Consider the following 24,164-nt stretch of genomic DNA (forward strand, 5'->3'; position numbering starts at 1 on the left):
ACGAAAAAAATGATATAAATCAAGAGTAAAATGAAAAATCAAGTTTCACACTGGCAAACTTTCTCTCTGACCTGTCCTTTCACAGAAAACAAAAGAAACAGTTTTAGTTGAGATATTTTTTTTTATATACTGGGGTTTGATTGAAAAAGCAGACTTTTCCTTACCAGTTGACTGCAAAGCAAAGCTTAACGCTTGCCTCTTTCAGTTTCGTTTTTTTTTTTTTTTTTTTACTGTTTTTGTTGCAAAAGTAATCATCTTTTTTTGGCTGCATGAAGCTGATGTGCAACCTTTCTTCCAATGTTTTTTTTTTCCTGATTCTATCCCGTTCCAAAACTCACCAGTAACTTCAGATAATGAATCTCTAATTCTTCCATGTTTGCATCGGTTGGAGAAATCAACTTTCTTTTCTCTGCCACAGTGCTACACGAACAATGTACACTTTGTTCCAGATGCCATCAATCGTCGGATTTGTCTGGCTCTCGGCCATCTTGGTCTTGTACCCAGAGTGCGCAAGGAGACCTCAGTACAGATCTCTGATCATCTCTCATCACATCATCGGCACCAGCCTACTTTAGAAAGAACCCCGTCATGAGGCTCAAACAGTTGTGCTTTGAAGGAAAAAAGAAGAAGCTTCATTATTTATATGGCTGGTCTAGTACCCATCTTAGCTAAAATTCCAATCTACTGGTATCAGTGCTGATATTTAAGCCACAAAAAAAAGCCTTTTCTTGTTTATCTTCTGACATTTCTTTTGTTTACCAAATGCTTCCTACTTCTGCCTCCCACTCCCCTTATGCTCACTTAGTCCCAGGATCACGACATTACGTCCGACGAAGGTGATTACGACGGCGTCGATCCGGAGATGGCCGAGAAATTTGAGGAGATCAAGATGTCCTACTTTTCGGTCGGTTACACAAATCGTTTTGTCTGTCCCCTTCGTTCGTGAAAACTAAAAACCCAATCCTCCTCTCCCTATCAGCTGAGTGTCGTTACATCCGTGTTATTGGTCACCCGAAACACGCCCTCTTGTGGAGTTTTGTAGTCAGTTTATTTTTTTTAATTTTATTTTTGGTGAGCACAAGTTGCTCTATGATGAGTTCACCATTGTTAGCATGTTTCCTTAATTGGCCATATTTCTGAACAATGGAGGGCGTTGCAACGTTTCCGTCTATAGGGGTACGACCAGCAACGTTATTGATGTAACTTAACGCATTACTTACAGCTCAAAAATTACAATCAAATTTTGGGTATATTTAAAGGTAATACATTTATACAACATTTGCGAACATCGAAAAACCAAAACTACCAAATTATTATGGCATACCTTATTTGACTGTAAGTGAATAATAGTCTCGGGCATCCTGTGAAATCATGGCAACTGGTGTGCTGTCATTTTCAAGAAAAGTGGAATTTTTGTAACTTTGGTTGACCATTGTTGGAAAAAAACCTCACTTTTAAATACGGCGCCCAATTTACCAAATTTAGTTTGTCCACATTTTGTTTGTAGTCGGTTACACATCCGTGAACAGGTGCAAGCCAGCTAGTCTGGTTCCCTTACCTGACAATTCCCAGACGTCTTTAAATTGCTCTGTTTTGTCGGAGGTAGGGTCAGGGAACCAGACTACAAGAACAGCATTATTTTCATTGGTTTTGCCAGCATCTATGAACACAAAACTTTCAACAGGTCAGCGTTTAAAGTTTGCTGTAAGATACCATTCCTGAAAATTACAGCAAAAGCAAATATTGTATATTACCTCTGAAGTGCTTCAGTAGAAGGGATTTTACCGGCATTATTCACCCAGAAAAAGGCATCGTTGCCGCGCTCTTATTTGCTTAAAAATATGGCCTAGTTGAGCATGGATTTGTGTTTAAAGGTTTAAAGACGCGACACCTGCATGGAGTGAATATTAGAACTAAAATATGCTTTCCAAATTTTGGGTGAAAATCTTTTGCCATCCCCTTTAAAAAAAAAAAGAAGGGAAAATCAATCAACATGAAGTAAAAGTTACGATAATTTAGTTTCTTAAATGCGTTTGTTGTATAAACTCTCCTGTTATTTAGGGAGTTGAAATGATACTGAAATATTTGTCGGAGGTATTATTTGTGTATTCCATATTACAGAACAAACAAAGAAAGAGAATGTATCATCAGCATTTTCAGAATTTCAATGAACTGCCCATAAAATATTTACAATTGGTGGACTTGCATGTTTTTAAAGTTTTTTTTGTGTAAAGTGTGTTATTTTATTTTCAGCTCCCATTTCCTGCTTTCTTTTCTTTTAGTTTCAATAATGCATCCAAAGTGAATATTGTGTTGGTCTTTATGTACAAACTTTCAAAATACATGTACATCTGTTTAATTTTGTGCAAACATGTCAGTGTTTTTGTAAGTTTGCCAAACCACATATGGTTTGTTTGTTTTTCCCAATGAATGTCACTTTCAGTTTGCAAATGCTGCAGGCAGGTTGCTGAGAAAAAAGACGTCCCTGAATCAGTGCCCTGCGATTATAGTTTCAGTCTTTCTAAGTATTTTCATCTTTAAACTTGCTCTGCTTGCTGTGTTTCGTAAATGCTGTATAAAGCTGTATTCAATTGTTGCGATGCAAAATTCACCATAAAACAAATTATTTCCAACCCAAATCTTCCACAGTCCCCTTCTCAATTGGTGTCTTAAATTTCCCTGTTTGGCCTATTTTTTTTAATTTTTATAATTTTTACTTTTGCGTATTAGATATCACCCACTTTCAAAAGTCACATTAGGTATTACATTGTACATTAATTCTTGAAAATGTAACCCGCCCGCCTGTGTGATAATGTCATTCCAGTTGATGGAAGTCCAGAACCTAGACCATTCCCCAACCCCCTCAATTCCTCTCTGTGTGCCTTTTTCTCTACCTCTCTGTCACATCTTTTTTTATTATTTGATATTTCTTGTATTTCCTTCATCCTCTAGTCTGAATTTCAGCCTCTTCTCGTTTCTTTCTACTAACTTTTTCAGTTTTATGATTTGACAAACTTTGTTCTTCATAGGTTAATCCAGTGTGTCACACTGAAAACAAAAATTGAAATCTTACTAAAAGTTGCAAGAACTCTTACTCCTTTAGGTATTGGAAATTTAAAGGGGTCCTGAGATGAATTAAACCTAGGAACACAGTTTGTGCAACTTTTATGCTCTTAAATGTATAAAAACTATTTGACATCCCTTTTTAGTTAATTTTATTGAAAAGTGCACTTCTTGAAACATTTAAAATTCTCTATGCTTTTCCGGACAACTGAGGGCGCTGTTGCTGTGATGTCATTTCAGGAAGACACTTTACAGTTTAGGGTTTTCTGTTCAAACTGCGAACCCAAAAATGTGTTCATTGTAAACATTTGTGAGAAATGTTTGCACATTGGCTTACTGCCATGTACTGATACAACGAATCACCAATGAAAAGAAAATTTACGACGGCAAAATATCAAAAATTCTGGCAACTTTTGGTGCTGAAATAGCTGTAAGATTGAGGTTTCTGCCTGAAATAACATCACACTTTTGCTCATGAATATGGAAAATGGCAATAGCATAAAAATCAAAAAGGCACAAAATATCCTTTTAAATGGCAAAACGGAAACTGAAAATAAGCTTACATGGGATACAAAGGTGCATTTTCAAGGCTTGCATTAAAAGAATTACATTGCATGACCCTTTAAACTTTTGTGGCCAAAGACAGTGTGGCATACCGGACGATCAGAAATGATAGTGTTTAATGAGTTTGATTTATGTTGCATTCATTTAAATCCTTAGCATGATTTTTAACTTTTGATTATTTTACTTTTTTTGTTGTTCATCCTTGGAAGCACTCACCAAGAATTTATCCAACCCCTTTCTCTCTCTTTCAGGAATGATGTTTTTCTCGCGTTTTTAATCACTTTTGTTTCAGCAAACTGAAACAAATTGAATGCATTTTTGTGAGGGTTTTATAAATACCTCATTTACGGTTTCTCCGATGTTAACTTCTGTCCAAACGAAAACTTGTTCAGAAGGGAAAGTCGTGTGGGCTTCATGCGCAAACAAGAGAGGGCGCTTTTTTTTAACTTACGCACACAGCGTGTGCGTAATAGGTCACCTGCGTATAGCGCAAATTATGCACAACTAATTATATCCTGAATGCGCACAAAGCCACGGCGTCTGCGCATGAGCGTCGGGCGTCGTCAGCAATGCATTTGAATGTCTCTCCCAGTGGTCTCCCCCTACTCTCCCTTTCTTACCGTTGTTGGTGTACTTGTGCACGGAGCCCATAGGAGAAGGCACTGTCGCGATCTTTAAGCATGTCTAGAACAAAGTTTCTTTGAAATGAAGATTTGATTGCATGCAAAGGTGTATTTATAAAAGGTTCTTTCAATATAATTTGTTTCCCTTTGACGGTAAACACAAAGTTTGTGAATACTACTATTATGGAATAATGCAACGGAAGCATTGTGATAGCTTTTGTTTAGAATGGACCTCATGCACAAACAGTGGAGGGAGGTTTGCGACCACTTTTGAAAGTTCCGGGGGGGGGGGGGGCAACACCCCGTTAGCATACTGGTTCGTGGACGTGTTGCGCAAAGTACAAACGACTAATTTATTCTATAAAGTGAGCATCACAAACCAGTTGCATCTTCGCGTTAGCATTAGGTGCCAATGCTTGCTTTTCAACATCTGTTCCAGGGGTCTCCCCCAACTTTATGCGCCAACAAAAGAGGGCGCCCTTTTAGCTAGCAACAAATCCCATGGGCGGGATACATACATTTCACTGATTGACGTGCGCGCACCGTTCCTTGTGTGTGACGCACGTACAACAGGGGATTTGTACTATGTACACGCAGTGGCTGCGCTTCGGGGCGAAATGTTGCAGTAAGGCAAGATGGCGTCGTTCGGTCACCCCCAACTGTTCCGGTACCTTATTTGCCGGTGAGGGGGTACTTGTGAACGGAGCGGATACCCCCATGAAGCAGTAGTTTTGTACGATGGACTCTGCGCAAACAGTAGATGGCGCTTTGCGATCACTTTCAGAAGCTCCAGTGGGGGCGACACACTCCATGCATTCACTGGTACATGGCCTGTGTGTGATTGGCGCAAAGTACCAGTACGCGCGATTTATTTTATTCCGATTGACTCTCCAAGTGGTCTTCCCCAACTCTCCCTTTGTAACTCTTTGGGGTGCTCGTGCACGGAGTCCATAACTAGCACAGTGCTTCCGCCATTACTGGGGGTCGTCTGTGAATGTATCATGATTCCGTGCCCAAAACCATCACCAGTTTATTCTGTAATATTTTATGAAACTTTCTTCGTCTTTCGGTTTCACAGAGATCAGCCGATGACGTCGCTGCGAGCAAGCCAGAGGAGGAACAACAGCAATTCACCGGCCCTGACGACGAGGATTTCGAGATGCAGCCGGGCCAGACTAGGTACCAGACCACGACCACTACCACCACCACCAAGACTATGTACAAAGTGGAGAGAACCGGGGACGAGGTAGGGCACCAGACTAAGTCAACTCATTCCGACTATAAATAAGATTGTCTGGAGACCAAGGGGATTTACCAGATCTGGACTTCGTGACTTCGTCAAATTTTGGAGCCCCGATCAAAATAATTCTATGGACAAGAATAGTAAACGTTTTGTAGATATTTTAAAAGGAACTTCCCTTCTTACATTTCATTCAGTGCATGAAAGCATGTGTGTATCGATGTGCGTATCGATGTGCGTAGTGCATTGGAAAAGTCTTGTGAACATTTGTACAGCATTTGCACAAGCTAAAGTACTTTTAGTTTATACTTGAATACCTTTGAACAGGGCATAGTAGTTTGAACAATTACAAATAATCACTCTCTTTTATTCCAACATTTCTTGTCGCAAATATGATAACTGACAAAGCACATGTTGCAGTAGCACAACGATACTACTTGACTAGATTAAAAACTTTGATTTTAAAAAAAAATGAATAAAATATACTCAGCCATCTGATTCGGCCCTTTTTCTGAGAAAAAAAATTAGCACTTTTCAACAAAAATAATCTCAAAATGATTGGGCATTAATCCTAACCCTAAATGCAACAGAATGCAACGGCACTAAAACGTTGTTGCAAGTTGTTGCATTTAGCAGCCAGCTCAAGTCCCCGTGCTGTTGCATCTTGTTGCACTTAGCAGGGTAACTGCTCATAGGCTCAAGGCAATACAACAGAATCCACTGTTGCAGTTTGGTTGCATTAGCAGGGTAACTGCTTGGTGCCAAGGCTGGTATGCACCGGGTTCACTGCACAATGCAACAGAATCAACTGTTGCAGTTTGTTGCATTTAGCAGGGTAACTGCTTGGTGCCAAGGCTGGTATGCACTGGGTTCACTGCATAATGCAACAGAATCAACTGTTGCAGTTTGTTGCATTTAGCAGGGTACGCATTGGACTTGAGTTGAATATTGTTGCATTAGCAGGGTACCTGAAGAATAGGGTCAATATAAAGGTTTCCATTGTACCAGTGTGCTTGATAATGCAACTTATTAAAAAAGAAATTATATAAAACAAAATGATTCCACCTCTGATTCAGCCCTCTGCATAAAAAAGAAGAAGCATGTTTTCAAAAAAAAAATTAATGATTGGACATTGGTATAAAGGTTTCCGTGGTAACAGTGTGCTTGATAATGCAACTTATTGAACCAAAACAGCCCGGTCAGCTTCTGGAAGGGGAACCTGTCCTATTAGAGCCGTCGATGGAGGAGGCCCCTACCACCGTCACCACTAACGTCAACACGTTCGTTAGCGTCAGCCCAGAAACCTATCAAGAGGTATAAAATCCTTGTGTCGCACGGCGGTCTTCCATTCTACAAAAAACACTTCTCACCCTCTCGCACCATTTCTCCTTAACCTTTCATTTTCTACCTCGTCACATCATTAACAGAAAAGTTTCCTCGATTTGGTTTTTTTTAAGGACGTATTTGGTTCATGGGTTATTCACAGGCAGAGTTTCATCAGCACAGAAAAGGAAAGGCTGAACCTCTCAGTTTTTCTTTTTTTACATTACTTTGGCAAGATTGAAGGTCACTTTTGATGCGGAGACTGTATAGTTAGCTATACAGACCTCACATGCCATGGTAAACCTCACAAACCTCATGGTTAATCACACAGACCTCATAGTTTACCTCACAAAGAAGTGGTAAACGTTGCAAACCTAATGGTAAATCACACGAACTTCATGGTGTACCTCACAGAGGCCATTGTTAACCTCGCAAACCCAGTGGTTAATCACTAACCTCATGGTTTACATGTGTACATTTACCAAAGCCATATTAAACCTTGAAGCCTCGGGGTTAATCATACGAACCTCATTCTTTTCCTCAGAAAGCCATGGTAAACCTCGCAAACCTCGAGCTTAATCGCACAAACCTCACGGTTTGGTTTACCTGAAAAAGCAATGGTTAACCTTGCAAACCTCAAGGTTAATAACACAAACCTCATGATTACCTCACAAACCTTAGGTTAAATTCTCTATTTCTCCGACAATTTCATCCCCAAATGTATATAATAACTCTAATCAGGTCCATCTCAAAAGACAATTAGACAGAATTGCCAAATTGATTAAAGACATGACTTCTATAAAGAGGAAGACACTGACTAGGTCAACTGGAAAAAAAAATTGCTGAGACTTTTTTCCAAAGGACTTCCGATATCTACAGATCTACACTAAGCATACAAAAAATGGCAAAACTATAAGCAAGTCATTGATTTAATTAAAGCACAATAAATTATTAATTGGCAGCACGCTGTCCCTGTAATAATACTTTCGCTTGCAATTCTTAAAATCTTGGGGGGGGGGGAAAATTGCATACAGATTTATTACAAAAAGCACTTTCTGATCTTTTTCCAAACTGCACAGTGCATGCAAACATAAAACCATCACCACTCTCTCGGTATTAACACACACCACTGCCGAAGAAAACTGCGTCCGAAAAATTCACTTGTCACCGTTTTATCAATTACTAATACATACACATGTTGTCATGACAACAGAGAACCTCGTACACATTTTGTTTGGGCGATGAGGCTGCACGCAACATACATAATGGCATTTGGGACGAGATCATCATTGAAAATCTCTCGAGAGAATCCAATTAACAGTACATGACTCATCGCCAAAAAAAATGACTCATCTAATACGCACCTTATTTCACTTCAATTCCCGCATCTATTTGAGACGCAGGTCCAGTCATTCATTAAAATGCACCGCCTGATCGACTTATGTCAATCTGCACTTTCACATGAGAACACGTCATCGGGTGTACTTTTGTGTTATCATAATTTCCCATAAACAGTAAATTTATAAAAACACAACATCAGTTCCCGACTTGGTGCAAGCAATCGGGTGAAGGCAATGCTCAAACAAATTTATTTGTGAGCTTAAATTATGACTTGAAGTCAGTCATTATGAGTATGTGGTGTTGAGATGATGAGGGCACATTATTTTTTTTTAAATTTTATTTGGTCAGAAAGATTTTATTTGGTCTGGGTAACTCAAGAAATTATTACAAAACTAGGGGGAACTTAGCTCCTTTGTATTATCGATACATTTTTTTTTTGAATTTTATTTGGTCAGAAAGATTTTATTTGGTCTGGGTAGCTCAAGAAATTTTTACAAAACTAGGGGGAACTTAGCTCCTTTGTATTATCGATCTGCAATAAAAAAAAAAGAAGTAAAGTAACGTATTGTGGCGGGGGGGGGGGGGGGGCTTAATTCTCGGCTAAATGAAGTTTTGGAAAGTCTAAAAGTCCAATAGCCAGTACTCACCCAGGAAATTGATTTCTAATTACATGTACGTGTTCTGAAACGCTGGTTTTAAAGGTTATACCATATCTTTACATTCAGACAAGACATTACCATAGACAGATTTGAAAAGAGACTACAGGACAAAGGGAAAGTATTATATCACCTGTATTGTGTGACATGACCAAACCCCATCCCCTTCCGTGTGTTGTAGCCTCCTCCGCAGCCTGTGGTTGAAGGAGACGTCGCCGTCATGAAACGTCTTGACGACTACTCTGAGGTGGGCTCAAGTTGGCTTAACTCGCACAACTCTGGTGGAGTGTTGCACTCAATTTCAACAATAATAATCTCGCACCATTTTGTATCTACCCTTGTACACAGTGCACCTTTTCTCATCCTGTAAAAAAAAAAAAAACACGTAAATGTTTAAACTGTAGAAGGGTAGAAGGTTTCGAGATTTGTAGTGTGGCAGTCGTGAATGTAGAATGTGAAATCGAAAAGCTCTAACATTTGGCAAAACATTGGAGTGTTAGAACTGATAGAGCTTAATGTACATGTACTCTTATTATCTGTGTGAAACAAAAAGTGTTTTCTTGTATGCTTCTACAGCAGTGTGTTCTCTGAAGCATCATTTGGCTCGCTGAGATTTCACAGTTTGCAGTTTGTGGCTGGGCTGATTTTGCGGCACGAGTTAGCTGAAAAGTTGTTTTAAATGCAGCAGGCAATTTGTGCTATGTACTTCACGCGAATGTGAATGCAAAGTCAATTTGACATCATGAAACGTTCACTGCGGAATTCGCCGGAGTTGTGATCAACTTTTGTTAATTCGCAGCGTGAATACGTGCTGTGGCGTCACAAATTCGTGTTCACATTTGCTGTAATGCCGAGTGTGGAGTACCGAAGTGTGACGTCATTTAGAACCAGAAAGTGTAGTGCAAACGAATGGAGTACGCGCACATGTTGGTTCTCGGGCCGAATCATGCGCTAAAATCTTTTACACACACATTGTGCACGTGATGTATTCACTTCAATACTCTATAAAGCGTCCTTTAAGTATATTTTTATGGCATACATGTCTTGATGAGTGTGTTCGCAGGAAGATTTCTGCTTCTAAATTTAGCGTCCTTTCCGCAAATTCTTCGTGAAATTGACAAAAGTTTTCGAGAAATTCCTAGCAGTGCCGTGAAATTGTGCCCAGATCTTTCAACAGCTAACCCATGTTTCTTCTGAGCTTTTCATGTCATTTGATTTCATACTAACCTATTCATTTCTTGCAGAGTTGGCTGTACTAATACACTTTTCAAATTCAGGTATAACGCACCAGTGTCTTGGAACTTTCGTCAGAACAATTTTTGAAATTGCAAATTCGTTGTGGAAATGAAAATAACTTCCTGTAAAATTTCGTATTGTTTGGCCGTATTACCGTTGACCATTTTGAAAACAAAATTTCACTTGCAGAAAAATTATCAAAGAGGTTGTCCAGTGTGTAAGTGTACATGTGACTTTCATCAATTTTATGGTTAATTTTTTTTAAAGAAGGTTTCCAAGAAACAGTTTTTAAGGTTTGAAAATTTGTGGCTAGTTTTTTTTACAAGCAAAACACTTCTGTCATACTTTGGCTCATTAACATCAAGATCGTTTAAATCTGTCGTCACTGACAAGTAAAGGAATTTTGCACGGGGCTTTTTTTTTAATCAACAAGAATTTCTCATATACCTATCAAAGATGTGTAGTGTTTTTATTGGTTTATTGTTAATGTAAACACTGCAAAAAAACCAAAGTCCACGCTCATTGGAGTGGTCAAAATTTTAAATCGGATCGTCTTATAATAAAATCATGTAATACACCTTTGGGGCATGTTGTTAGCTACATTTTTTGGTACCCTGTTTGCTACCACAGACTGTAAATTGTTCAACATTGACAACGGTTTATGAACAATGATGCCGTTTGAAAAGTTGCAAATTTAAAGAATACGCAAGTGGAAATTGCTGCATGACAATGTCACACTGTCTGAACGAATGGCCGGGTATACCAATCGCACACTGCTTGCATGCATGAGAGCACGCGAATTGAATTACCCGCACTTTGTTCAGACACTGTGCAGTCGATAGGGGCCAATTACATGTAATTACGGGTATACATGTATGTGGTGACGCTAAGCAATTTTTCCTCGCGTATTCTTTAAATTAGCAGCTTTTCAAACTGCATCGTCTCCTGACGATGACTAGAGCAGGCTAGTCGAAACGTTGAGACCAAAGACAAGTTCGTTTAGGACTTACAGCAGGACTGTTCTTAACAGAACAAAAAACTACTTAGCAAAGTTGATAATAAGCAGGACAAGTTCTTCTCAGAACTAATATCTTCTAAGCAGTAGTTATTACCACATGGTGTTACTGCAAACCGAAACGATACCGATACCCCACCATGCAAAGCCTCAAATCTTATATGCATCATTTTTCATAAATCGTTGTCAATGTTGGACGATTTATAATCTTTGGTACATGTACCGGTAGCAAACGTGGTATCAAAATGTAGCTAACAACATCCCAAAAGGTCTATATAAATGACGTCATCATAAGGCGATCAGATCCCTCCAATGAATGTGGACTTTCTTTGTTTGTGGTGTTTATGTAAACTATACATACGGCAGGTGTCATTGGTCATTGATTGTATTCGAATAATTATGGTTGCAGTTTCTGTGATCTCTTTGTTTTACTAACGGGAGAGTCTATTCATAACTTCATCCACATGTCACCTTCCTTCGATTGCTGTCAAAGCTATGACAGTGTTTTTACTGCACATCCTTCATCATGCTTGCCTAATACAATTAACCACACGTTGACAAAACAACCCATTCTTAAACCAGTAACGTTTTCATCAGGTATTGGTCGAATATGAGGCATCAGAGAATTTCAGGGGTTGTCCTTTTAAACTGCCCACCCGTAATCATTGTGCATGTAAGAGGTTTTGTCGTGGTTGCGCATGAAAAATGCGCAGCCGAGTGGCCACCAACATTTTTTGAAGTGAAAAAGCTTTGTTGTAAGGCTTATTCACAAAATTGAAATGGCCGCATGTTTTTTTTTAGCCCATCATTGAATTAAACTTGTCATAATTTTAAAGTTTCCCGATATGTTTTGGGATTTGAGAAAGCTTAATAAGTTTCTTGCAGTGTGGCTAATAATGAACAGTTTGCAGTGCTTAAAAATGACGTTTTCTTAATAGCTTTTTGAAGGAGTTTTATTGGGGTCCATCCATAGAGCTATATTAAATTACTTGAGCGCTGACTAATGTACAAAGTGATGCCTGCTGGGCGCATCGATGTTTGTGCACAAACATATGGAAAACTCAAAATTTTGTACGGCCTTTGTACGGCTATTTGCATATCTGCGTTTGTATTCCATACTGGTGCGTCATCGAAACCGATACGCCCAAAACCAAAACGCACGATCAGCAAAAGAGTGTGTCATTTTGCTCTATGCAAAGAGCCCAACGCGTATGCGTATCCGCTGTAGATGAATAACCAATGAGGCGCTTAAGTTGGTTGCGTACGTTCTACTTGCGCGTTGTATTTACATGTAGAGTACACTTTCAAAATTCAATCCATCTAAATTTCATTATGTTCTACAAACACACACATGAATTCAAAATGTCTGTGCCCAGGACGGCTTCAAAGCGTCTCCGCGCGCAAGAATGAGGAGTTAGCGCTCTAGTAATTTAATATACATTTTTGTAGCTCTATGGGTCCGTCACAAGTCAAATTACATGTCTAGTCACGTCACATTTAAAAGGGGACGAACAGTGACAAAGAAGTACTTTTTCAAAGTTCATTTCCGTTGCCTGTGACTTGACTTGAGCGTTGCGATTTGACGGTGCTGAAGTTTAGCCTATCACAAGTCCTGTTACAAGTGAATTCACGATTCCAGTCACAAGTACCGTGGATTGAACAATCACAAATGACTACGTTTGTCAAAGTTCATTTGAATTACTTGTTACCTGAGGATTTGTGATACGTGGTGCTTACCGGTATATAGCGCTTGATAGCAAAGGTCTCATAGCACTTCACAGTTATTCCCCCTGTTCACCAGGCCATGAGACCAGTTTTTGCAGCAGCTCGAGATCAGCGCATTCTGGTATCTACCTAAACTTCACAGGTACCCATTTATACTCCCGGGTGGAGAGAGGCAATTGTAGTCAAGTGTCTTGCCCAAGAACACAAAGCACCACATTCCCCGTCGGGGTTCGATCCCACGCACCACGGCACACGAGTCAAAAACAGTAATCATTGGACCACAGCGCTCCACCAGCGCTCCTTGTCGGTCGCAAGTCAGTTACAACTCAAATTACAAGTCGGTCACAAGTCAGGTCAAAAGTCAATCAAACATGTAGCTTGCCTCTTTAGTTTTTTTAAGTGAATCACAATTCAAAGCACAAGCCCAATAACGGGATTACCAATGACCAAGGTGTAGGTCACAATTCTTTTGAATAGCTTGTGACTTGACTTGAGACTGGATGTCTTGTGATAAACTTGTGACAACTCAAATTAAAACTCTGAGGGTGGAAAGAGCCTTTACTTGTGAGGACTTGTGGTGACTTATGATGGACTCGACTACAACAATGATCACAAGTCAAGTCCAGACATAGATGCAATTAACAGGAGATGAAGAGTGACAAAGGCATTACCTTTTCGCAGCTCATTCCAGTTGCTTGTGACTTGAGACGTAAAGACTTGATTGACTTTTCACCTGTAAAAAGTTTTTGGTGATTTGTTTTTTCATTTACAACCTAAATTTTTTCAATACAGCCCCCAGCTGAAGACGATGAAATGGTAGCCGCCGCCGCCTCCGAAGGCGAAGAACCCTACGTCAAGACGGCGACCATCGTCCAGCAAGGCGGTCCCGACGAGAACTCGCAGTTCACCCACGACGTGCCCTACGTCCAGACCGAGAACACGACCATCACGTACGAGCGGGAGGAGCCGGATAATAGCCTAGACGACTCAGGCATGTTGGTGAGCGCTCAGACATTGACAAGCGAGGGCCATACCACCACCACCACCACACACATTACGCGGGTATGTAACCATCAGAGAGAGAGAAAATATCAGTTGTAGAAGGGGTCGGCAGAATTGTATAAATCAGTCACAAGTCAGTCACAAGTCAGTCACAAGTCAATCATAAGCCAGTTCTACATGTATAGTGAATCAAAGTTCAAATGACAAGTCAAGAGCAACTCAAATCACCAGTCGGTCACAAGTCAAATCACAAGTTGATCGAATATTTCAGGTCACAAGTCAATCATAAGCCAGTCCTTTGGTTAATCAACAATCCATATTGCAAGTCAGGCACAACTCAAATCACAAGTCCAATAACGGGATTACCAATGACCAAGATAGGTCACAATTCTTTTGAATAGCTTGTGACTTGACTCGAGACTGGATGTCTTGTGATGAACTTGTGACAACTCAATTAAAACTCTGAAGGTTTAAAGAGCCTTTACTCCGGTTGAGATTCTGTTAAGAAATCTGATGATTTTGGCACGAAGGAAATAATGGCACATGATATTTGGGATTTCAATAAAAAAATCCGTCAAACTTTTCCTTCATGCAACACATGAAGGCATGGATTATCTGATTGTCAGAAAAATTCGAACAAGGTTTTGAAAGTTAGACACCCATCTACAGTATTAGAAACGTGTCTAAGAAATCAAAATTTCAATCGTCATTCTCATTATTCCATCCCCATATGCCATTCATATCCATATACCTCCAGCCAAAATTACATTTTTCAATGAGAATCCAATCCATCCAATTTTGTCATCAAAATGTGTTGTATATATTTTTGAGAACCTTACCTTTGTCAAGTATTCAAATTTTGTCATCAATATGTGCTGTATATATTTTTTAGAACCTTACCTTTGTCAAGTATTGAAATGTTGTCATCAAAACGTGTTGTATATATTTTTGAGAACCTTGCCTTTGTCAAGTATTGAAATGCTTCCCTTCCAATCTGGGTCGACAACTAATAATGCATGTCCTGTCCTATAAGCCCTTTCCAACTCTAAATACTTCATAACCAAAACCCGATTTGCTTAATAATTGATTTAAAGGAAGAGTATATTATTTGTCATTTGAGCTATTTTTTTCATTGGAAGCAACAAAAGTGCTCAAAATCTAAAGAAGGGTGCTTAGTTTTAGCCCGGTGAATGCTGTATATTCCGAGAAAACAATATTCAAGGATCGCCAATTCAATTCAAAAGTTGCCGAGTCATGTTTTTAATTTGCTCTTAAAGTCAGTGTCCGGGACACGTTCTTATTCAGCCGATTGCAGCTACACGATGTCATGCACTGAAACGAAAAATAAAAGCAGCCGGGCACGTGCGTGTGCATCGTGTCAACGCTTGTGCGTACCCATTCACGGCTTTGCTGAATTAAAAACGAACTACTAACGGAACTTTCCATCTTTGGAAATGACCTTCTTTTATTGTTTTTTGCGAAATGACAGCATGCCAGAAAGAATAATTTCACAGGGAGTTTAGTCCCATTACTATCTTTAGGGGAGTGTGTGGCCTAGTGGTTAGGGTTCGTGACTCATGATGAGAGGGTCCGGGGTTCGAATCCAGCCACTGGTCATATATTGTGTCCTTGGGCAAGGCACTTCACCCCCACTTGCCCCTCTCCACCCAGGAGTATAAATGGGTACCGGCATTAGCTGGGGAGTAACCTGCGATGGACTAGCATCCCATCCAGGGGGAGTAGAAATATTCTCAGTCGTTTCATGCTACTGAAACCGGAGATACCGGTAAACGCCGGCCTGATGAGCCACATGGCTCGGGACAGACTTTATTTTTTACTATCTTTAAACCAAGAATGCTTTTCAACAATAATTTTGTCAGTTACTTTTTGGATAGCTGCAAATGATGGACTCTACCTTTTAAGTTCTGCAGAACCCAACCAACATTGCCTTTAATGGGACTTAAATGGACCCCATTTTGTTCACTGGGTCACTCAGGGATGCGAGTTTTCCGGCTACAGTCAGAATTTCTGCTTTTTCATGTTTTGGGAAAAACTCCAGCATTCCATCCCTTCCCAGGCCGGAAAAAAAAATCTGTGTTGCTCCGAGAATAGGAAAAGTTGTTGCTTGTTGTTTTATAGTTGCTCAAGAGCCAATAAGAACATTGATTACACACTGCATGATGTCAGCGTGCTAGACTCTTACCGAGTGCACACAAATTTGACAAAAGTTTTCTGCTTGGACTCTCTGCATTCACACTTTACTGCGAATGATAGTTAACTAGCCAAGTGTACCCATGTGCGAGTCTCTGATCAATATGCTGCTCCATCGCGATTGCCTTACCAGCAGGATTCTTGAATGTATGTACAGTACGTTCAGAGGCGGATCCAGGAATTTTTGCAGGGGGGGGGGGGTTTTATCAGCAAAACATTCTGAAATGCAGGGTTTTTTTTCTCCAGACACTTGGTCTCCAAAAATCAATGGGGGGGGGGGGCTTGTACCATACATGTACTTTCAATGGGGGCGCTGTTCAAATCCGACGATTATTAACACTATATCACAGAAAAGTGACAAATACCTGCTAACCAAGCTGGCTCTGTCCGTATTTTATGCAAAGGCAGGCAGACCTTATTACCAGTACATTTCTTCAGTAACACTGGGTTGTTTTTGTTTACTGAAAATTATATTTCGGCACCATAGACTGTTTAAAACTGATTTGGTTTGGTAAAATCTATGATTTCCTGCTTGACTGATGTGGTTGATTTCAACAGACCGTGAAGGGTGACGTGACAGAAACCCGCGTGGAGAAGAAGATCATCATCCAAGGCGATGCAGACATCAACAAGGATGAGGTGAGTGAATACCCGAAACATCTGAAACAAAGTATTCCCGTTCAGCCCCTCAAATCCTTTCAAAATCTACCAAGAGATTTTTGTAGGATTCTAGATTTTGTAGGATTAGATTTGCTTCAAGACTGGGTTTGAATTTTATTCCCCGAATACAGCCGGTCCCTGACAAGTGTATTGCGGTAGCCTCGTGGTCTGGAGAATTACATTTGTGGTCTGCGGGTAATTCTGCAGGTTGTGGGTTCGAGTCCAGCCTGGGGTTATGGTGCGTGTGCCCTTGGGCAAGGCACTTTGTCACTCGTTGCTTCTCCCCACCCAGGAGTAAATGGGTACCTGTGAGGGCAGAGATGGTTATTGTGATTGATTTTAGCTGCTTTGCGCTGAAATGGCAGCATCGAGCTGTATACATGTATTCTCCCCAGGGAGCTGAGATGGTATTGGTCCTATTGAACCCAGCACATTTGTAATCATTTTGAGGCCCGTGGTCTGCGAGTAATTCTGCAGGTTGTGGGTTCAATTCCAACCTGGAGTTATGGTGCGTGTGCCCTTGGGCAAGGCACTTTGTCACTCGTTGCTTCTCCCCACCCAGGAGTAAATTGGGTACCTGTGAGGGCAGAGATGGTTATTATGGTTGATTTTAGCTGCTTTGCGCCAAAATGACAGCATCGAGCTGTATACTCCCCAGGGAGCCGAGATGGTATTGGTCCTATTGACCCCAGCACATTTGTGATGCGATCAAGCTAAATGAGTCGTTTGTCGGGAACTTTCATTTGGAGATTCAGACCAAAATAGGGCCACTTCATCACATCACTGCATCACATCTTCTGGTGTTCCGACTTCCATAATTTTTGAACTAAAGATAGTATCAGCATGCGGTTTTCACAGCAAAAATGCTGAGATTGTGCTCTTTTTAAATCTGTAAAAAAAAGATTGACCAGGGTCGACAAACGACTCATTTAGCTTGATCGCATCACATTTGTTATAATTTGAGGCCAAACGTCAAGAGGATGTTGTTTGGTTGAGAATTAAAGGCTCATAAATTATTTTGGAAATTGAGATGAGGCCAAGGCTTGAACCTCTAGTTCCTCTGTAGGAAGTTGCTGCTGCGTCTTCCGTATGCGCACATGTGATGGCAAGGCACAGCCTAAGCATAAAACTCAACTGACTTTGGAGTATGACGTGCAAGGCGTGTCGAGAAGATAGTCAATTTTATTTGTAATTTTGTGTGTGTGTGTTGTTTTCTGATAGCTGCTGGCCCAGGCCATTGCTGAAGAACAGAGGGAAAACCCCGACTTCAAAATCACGAAGGTCGTCATCCACAAAGAAGGGGAGGAGACTAACGGGGATGTGGAATAGATGCCTAGAATTAGATAAATATAAGGTCAGTTCATTTATCCACTCTCCCAACCAAACTACCTTCCATCCCTCTACCCCTGCTCCCTACCCCATGAGTGTTCCTCTTCATTGTGCGCCGGACAACCCTAACCCCAATGCCTCTAAACCTGTTTTCCAGAGAGGGGGAAACCTAGTATGGACCTGGCTAAAGCCCTAGTCACACATTCACGGTTTGAAGCTACGGATATCCATGGTTTAAAATTTGTGATGAACAGTGGGAGTACCATATTCATCCTTAGGGGCTATGGAAGTTTCAAACTGTTCCAAGCTTCCGTGGTGAATTGTCATGAAAATCAATCCGTAGCACAAACCGTGGGACATCTGTAGGATGACCGTACTAATTCGAAGTGTTATTCGTGGCTATTCGTATATATTCTCGTAGCTCGTTCGTGGTAGAAATCTCTACAAATTTGTTACGAAAGTCCTACGGATATGCCAAGATATGCTAGGATTCTGCTAAGGTTGTACCACAAATATGTATGCTTTATTCGTCGGAGAACCTTGGTCGTCCGTGGCCCAATCGCAGACAACCATGGCGCAATCGCAGACAACCGTGGCGTTAACGTCATTATTCTTAGTAATACCGCTGATATTCTTCAACAATATGTCTATATTCTTGACAAACCGTGGTGTATTCGTAGAGAAACCTAAGGACAGTCGTGGTATATCCATCCTGAAACTGTAGTGCATTCTTAGAAAGTTGATTACTCCACGAATCTCGACGATTCATCGTGATAGATTGATTCTTGGTAAACTGTGGATATTCGTAGCTCCAACCGTGAATGTGTGACTGGGGTTTTAGTCCACAGAAGGTTCACACGACCTGCATCGTGTGGACCTGTTTTGGCTTCACGTCCACACAAAGACGGCAAGGTTGGCACACCATTTCATTTGTCCTCATTTTGTATTCCTCCAGTGCTAACGAGTGAATGGACAGCTGTTGGACACCCTCTTTCCTTCCTTCAAGGTGCATTCAAGTCCGACCTGATGTGCCATTCAGCACTCACTAAAAACCACTTTTTACCAAGTATGTCAAGTTATTGAAACTGTAGAAACTTGTATACACACTTATTACGAGCTTAATATCATGTGCTGTAGTACTGTTTATTAAAACAAGGCGCTTGCCAGGTTTTAGATATCTGTTTATTATTCAATCATGTTTTTATTTTTTAATTTTGAAGAAAGAAAAAAAAAATGGGAAATCTGGTGATTTTTAAATGTGGAAATTTTTACTGAGTGTACAATTTGAAGCGGTGGCATTTTCATTGATTTTTTTGTTCTTCTTACTTTCTTTGAATGATTGTGTAAATGGCATGGATTGGTTTAATGCAGAGCGATCAGAGCTTTAATTAAAAAAAAAAGTAGAATGGGAGTTTTTCGTTCTTCTTCCCTTTTTGTTACCAAAGATGTGGCGGTCGACAGCAGTTTGATTTAGCCAAAACATTTTTTGGGGCTTTTACGCTTTTTTCCTAAGTATCTTATCAACTTTCCAACATTTATGCTTTTCCAGGCAAATTTGGTCAGTTGATGAGACAAATAATAACCTAAAAAACATTAGTTTGATCTCCCATTGTTAAGTTTACTGACCCGAGACCTATTTTGTGCTGTTAATACTTGGCTATATTTTTTACTTTTTTTTGGTAAAAGTAGGGGGTCACTGACATTTTTTGGACGCGTTATTAAAAAGAATTGCCGCTGATTTGGTTCAGATTTTTCTGTGTGTTGGAAAGTTTGAATGTAGACGTAGCCGTCACGACTGAACTGCAAAATGCCGAAATGTAGTGTGAAACTTTACAAAACACAAATTTGACAAAAGCGCTTTGGAAAATGCAAAACGAATTCAAAACCTGATCATAATTCTCTCTGAACTGAGGTCGTAATTATTGTAGAAAATTGCTGAATATGTGCAGTATATGTCCCAGATCGGGCATACGTAGTTTAACTACAGCATATTCTATAAATAAATGATTCTTGCTTTTTAATCGAGTAGACGTCGTAGTGTTTAGAAAAATAAATAATAAATTGATCAATAATTGTAACGATCATCCTGTCCTCGCCGAATTTCAGGCGAAACGGGAACAACTTCTTGTAATTATTAACTAAAAAATGCGTAGCATGTTTGTTATGCCCTGTAGTTAATGTTGTTGCTTGTAATAGTGAAGTTTAAATGTTAAACAGTACTTTTTTTTCTGAACGAGAGGGCGATTTTGGAGAGGACGTTTGTATAATTCGGCTTTGTTAGAATGCAATGAAAAAGTTTGTAATACACTTTCTGTAGTCCAAGCGAGAATTGGAAGGGAAAAAAATTAACATTTTATCCTTGTTTACTTTTCCATTCATTTAAAAAAAAATCCTGGCATGTTTTCTCTTGTTTATATAGCGCTTTTATCCACAAAGGCCTTCAATATTCATGCCATAAAAGTAGTTTTCAAAACACCGACAATTAATTTTATACGTGATTCGCTCAGTAGTTTCAGAGCATCTGTAGTTTCAAACCACTATTCAGCTGATTTGAATTTGGTTCAGTTTTAGCAATTAAAACGGTTGTTTTGTTTTACGTTATTTTATTTTTATTCCAATCACTGCACGAAAATAATTGTTGGTTTTCAGGCTTGCAAACTAGATGTCAGAAAAAGAAAAACGGCGAGTAAAGATTGTAGCACATTTTAACCATTTAGTTATTTTCTGTTTCTACCTTTTTTTTTAAGACACCTATGTTTTTTTGGTAGATGGATTTTTCATTTAACAAAACGGAAATGTTGGACATTTAACAGTTGAAAATGAATCCCCGATACGCCTCCAATCTTATGTACATATTTGTCTGAAATAATCAAAAAATCATAAACAAAATGAAAAGTGTCAACTTGTTTTTTGCAAGCGTATATCCGTGGGCATTAGGAATGGCAACGGTTGTTGAATTGGACAAAATCCTTCATCTTGGCTTCCATGCCATCAACAAATGCCTTATTCAGACTGGTAAACGTTCTGTTGTTTTGTTGTTTCTTAGTCACAGTTTTACACGCTAAAACAGTCATCCGTTGATCAGCATATTCCATACACTTAAATTGAATCATACGCTTCATTGGAAAAATATTTCCATATATATGTAAGCAACAAATCAATATCATGCACGGACCCAGAATATCCATATTTGATCCAGCCAGACATTTTCAGAGAACGGCATTCGCTTGATTTCTAACGCGATAAAAAGGTTTTATTATTCAAAAGCCTGAAATTGTGGACATTTTTGTAAAGATGCTGTCAGATCAACTGGAGTGTCACAATGATATTGGTGACTCTATGACGGTGATGGGGTTCAAATTTTGGATGTTTTACATTGTCTGAATCTGTACTAGACATACTATAGATGGAGGTTTTTCGGCAGAATGTGGTTCTTAAAACACTAAGAGTGCGCTGTTTGTACTATGAAAAAGTTACTCAGAATTGCTTTTTGTGTGAAATTCATTTCTGGGCCAATGTGCATAGGCTCAGAAATGATTTCCACAAAAAGCACCTAGAAGTTAGAATTGAATTTCAGACTTGAATTCTACTGGGTGTGGAAACAGCGCCCCCAAGTGTCCATCATCTGCCAGTGTGTACCGGTGTAGCATTAAATTTGGACTCTTGTGGAACATGAAAAAGTGAAGATAACTCAGTGACAGCTAGCGGTTGAGGGGTTTAGAGGCCATATAAGGTAAAAGAGATCAGATTTTATAAGAGCCCAATTTCATGTGACACCGGTTTTATTATGCAATAGTTGGGATAGGTACGACAGTTCACCACAAGTAATGTGAATTTATAAATGTGTTGCTGTGTTCATATGAAAAAAACAATGTGAGTGGATTATTTTGTGATTGTTCAAATTTTGTGGAACATTAAAATAATAAAAAAAAGCCCAATAAAACTATCCTACTTGAATCTACAAAAATCAACGCATTTTTTGTATTCCTTTGTTTACCTAAAAAATATGTTTAAATGCCCCCCTTTATTTGAAGTCACTTGAATTGAGATGATGTCATCATGACGACACTTCAAGTTTTACCTATAACACATCCTGGACTACCTACACACCAAGTTCGAACTTAATCGGACGTCTAGTTATATTGATATAGGTCATAGAAAAATGCCCCCCCCCCCCTCTGATTTGAGATGATTTATCACTTAAATTTTCACCTATGGGCTCTGCGCGCAAGTAAGGAGGACGCCTTTTTACCTAGCAACGATGTCCCATGGGCCTGCTTCGCCTGGCGCGATTTTTTTTATTACACAACTATCTGGGGTACCTTGTGCGCTTTCCTATGGGGCATGGTTACTATAACCAGGCTGGAGTGGAGGCTACTATTTTTCAACTTGGTACGGATTTCGGACTTTATTTCCCTTTTTAAAAAAATCCTCCAGAGCCTCGGATCAGAAAAGAATAAGAAAACTGCTGCTATACAAATAGTATCCGACTGAAAAATAACGTTTCTAAGACAAAACTTTGACTTGTTTAAAAAAAGAGCAAAAGCTGAAAGGTCAGAGCAAGGAATCGAACTCGGTACCTCTGATCAATAGTTAGCCTGCATAACCACTAGGCTACGGCGGTGATCGGCCCTGCAAGTGTTGACAAAATGACAAAAAAACGAATTTGATTTTTCAATCCAACGCAGATTGCTTCACGAGACGAATTTCAAAGATTTTGGACAATTCGGAATGCTAACAGTTTGAATTATACTGAACCTTAGATGAAATCTATCGGTGGCTTTTTGAAATTCAAATTGAGAACTGAGCTTGGCGATGTTCGGGGACGAAATTAAAGTATCGATATTTTCAATTTGAAAAGCACATCTGTCCAGAAATCGCATTGGAAGGTGTTCTGGGGTCCTACAGGCATCTTTCCAGCAAGTTTGAAGTAATTTCATTTTTTGACTAAAATTGAAAAAAAAACACAAGGGGTAAGCCTTACTTTTTTGATGAAATTTGGCCAAAAAATGTTTTTCCTCCAAACTATGCAGAAAAACCTTTCAAGGCAAGAGGAGCATCAATCAATATTCAAACACCCAATATATTGAAGATTTGGACAAAAATCTTCGATTTTTAGAGGGGAAAAAATCATTATTATTGACTGATTTCACCCCAAATTTTCCTCGAAATTTCAATTTGAAAAGCACATCTGTCCAGAAATCGAATTGGAATGTGTTTTAGGGTCCTATAGGCATCTTTCCAGCAAGTTTGAAGCAAATTCATTTTTTGACCAAAATTACAAAAAAAACACAAGGGGTAAGCCTTACTTTTTTGATGAAATTTATCCCAAAAATGTTTTTCCTCCAAACTATGCAGCAATACCTTTCAAGGCAAGAGGAGCATCAATCAATATTCAAACACCCAATATATTGAAGATTTGGACAAATATCTTCGATTTTTAGAGGGAAAAAAAATCATTATTTTTGCCTGATTTAATTCACCCCACATTTTCGTCGAAATTTCAATTTGAAAAGCACATCTGTCCAGAAATCGAATTGGAATGTGTTCTAGGGTCCTATAGGCATCTTTCCAGCAAGTTTGAAGCAATTTCATTTCTTGACCAAAATTACAAAAAAAACACAAGGGGTAAGCCTTACTTTTTTGATGAAATTTGGCCAAAAAATGTTTTTCCTCCAAACTATGCAGAAAAACCTTTCAAGGCAAGTGGAGCATCAATCAATATTCAAACACCCAATATATTGAAGATTTGGACACAAATCTTCAATTTTTAGAGGAAAAACAATCAGGGGCGCATTGCTAGCGGTCGCCCCTAGAGGTAGAACGTCCTCTAGGGGCGACCGCTAGCGGTAACAGGTCCTCTAGGGCCGACGGCTAGCTGTCGCCCTTAGAGGAAGAAGGTCCTCCAGGGGCGACCGCTAGCGGTCGCCCCTAGAGGAAGCACGTCCTCCAAGGGCGACTGCCAGCGGTCGCCCCTAGAGGAAGCACGTCCTCCAGGGGCGACTGCTAGCGGTCGCCCCTAGGGGTAGAACGTCCTCCAGGGGCGACCGTTAGCGGTCGCCCCTAGAGGTAGAACGTCATCCGTCTTACTTTTTTTGATGAAATGTGGCAAAAATAAGTTTTTTGTCCAAACTATGCAGAAATACCTTTGGAATGTGTTCTAGGGTCCTATAGGC

At 39.7% G+C, this 24,164-nt stretch overlaps 1 protein-coding gene across 1 annotated transcript in view; it reads left to right on the forward strand.

Moving 5' to 3' along the window:
* The window catches only part of LOC119718912 (band 4.1-like protein 3), a 33,020-nt gene extending 11,064 nt beyond the window's left edge, over positions 1–21,956 (forward strand). Inside the window, exons 9-16 of the mRNA XM_038188348.1 lie at positions 806–904; positions 5,329–5,496; positions 6,685–6,804; positions 8,992–9,057; positions 13,579–13,848; positions 16,558–16,638; positions 17,881–18,013; positions 18,944–21,956. Coding sequence (XP_038044276.1) covers positions 806–904; positions 5,329–5,496; positions 6,685–6,804; positions 8,992–9,057; positions 13,579–13,848; positions 16,558–16,638; positions 17,881–17,988 — 912 coding nt within the window. The 3' untranslated portion in view covers positions 17,989–18,013; positions 18,944–21,956. The remainder of the gene's footprint in view (positions 1–805; positions 905–5,328; positions 5,497–6,684; positions 6,805–8,991; positions 9,058–13,578; positions 13,849–16,557; positions 16,639–17,880; positions 18,014–18,943) is intronic.
* Positions 21,957–24,164: the final 2,208 nt, after the last annotated feature.

This window comes from Patiria miniata, unplaced genomic scaffold (genome assembly GCF_015706575.1).
Source record: "Patiria miniata isolate m_02_andy unplaced genomic scaffold, ASM1570657v1 HiC_scaffold_13, whole genome shotgun sequence".
NCBI lineage: Eukaryota > Metazoa > Echinodermata > Asteroidea > Valvatida > Asterinidae > Patiria > Patiria miniata.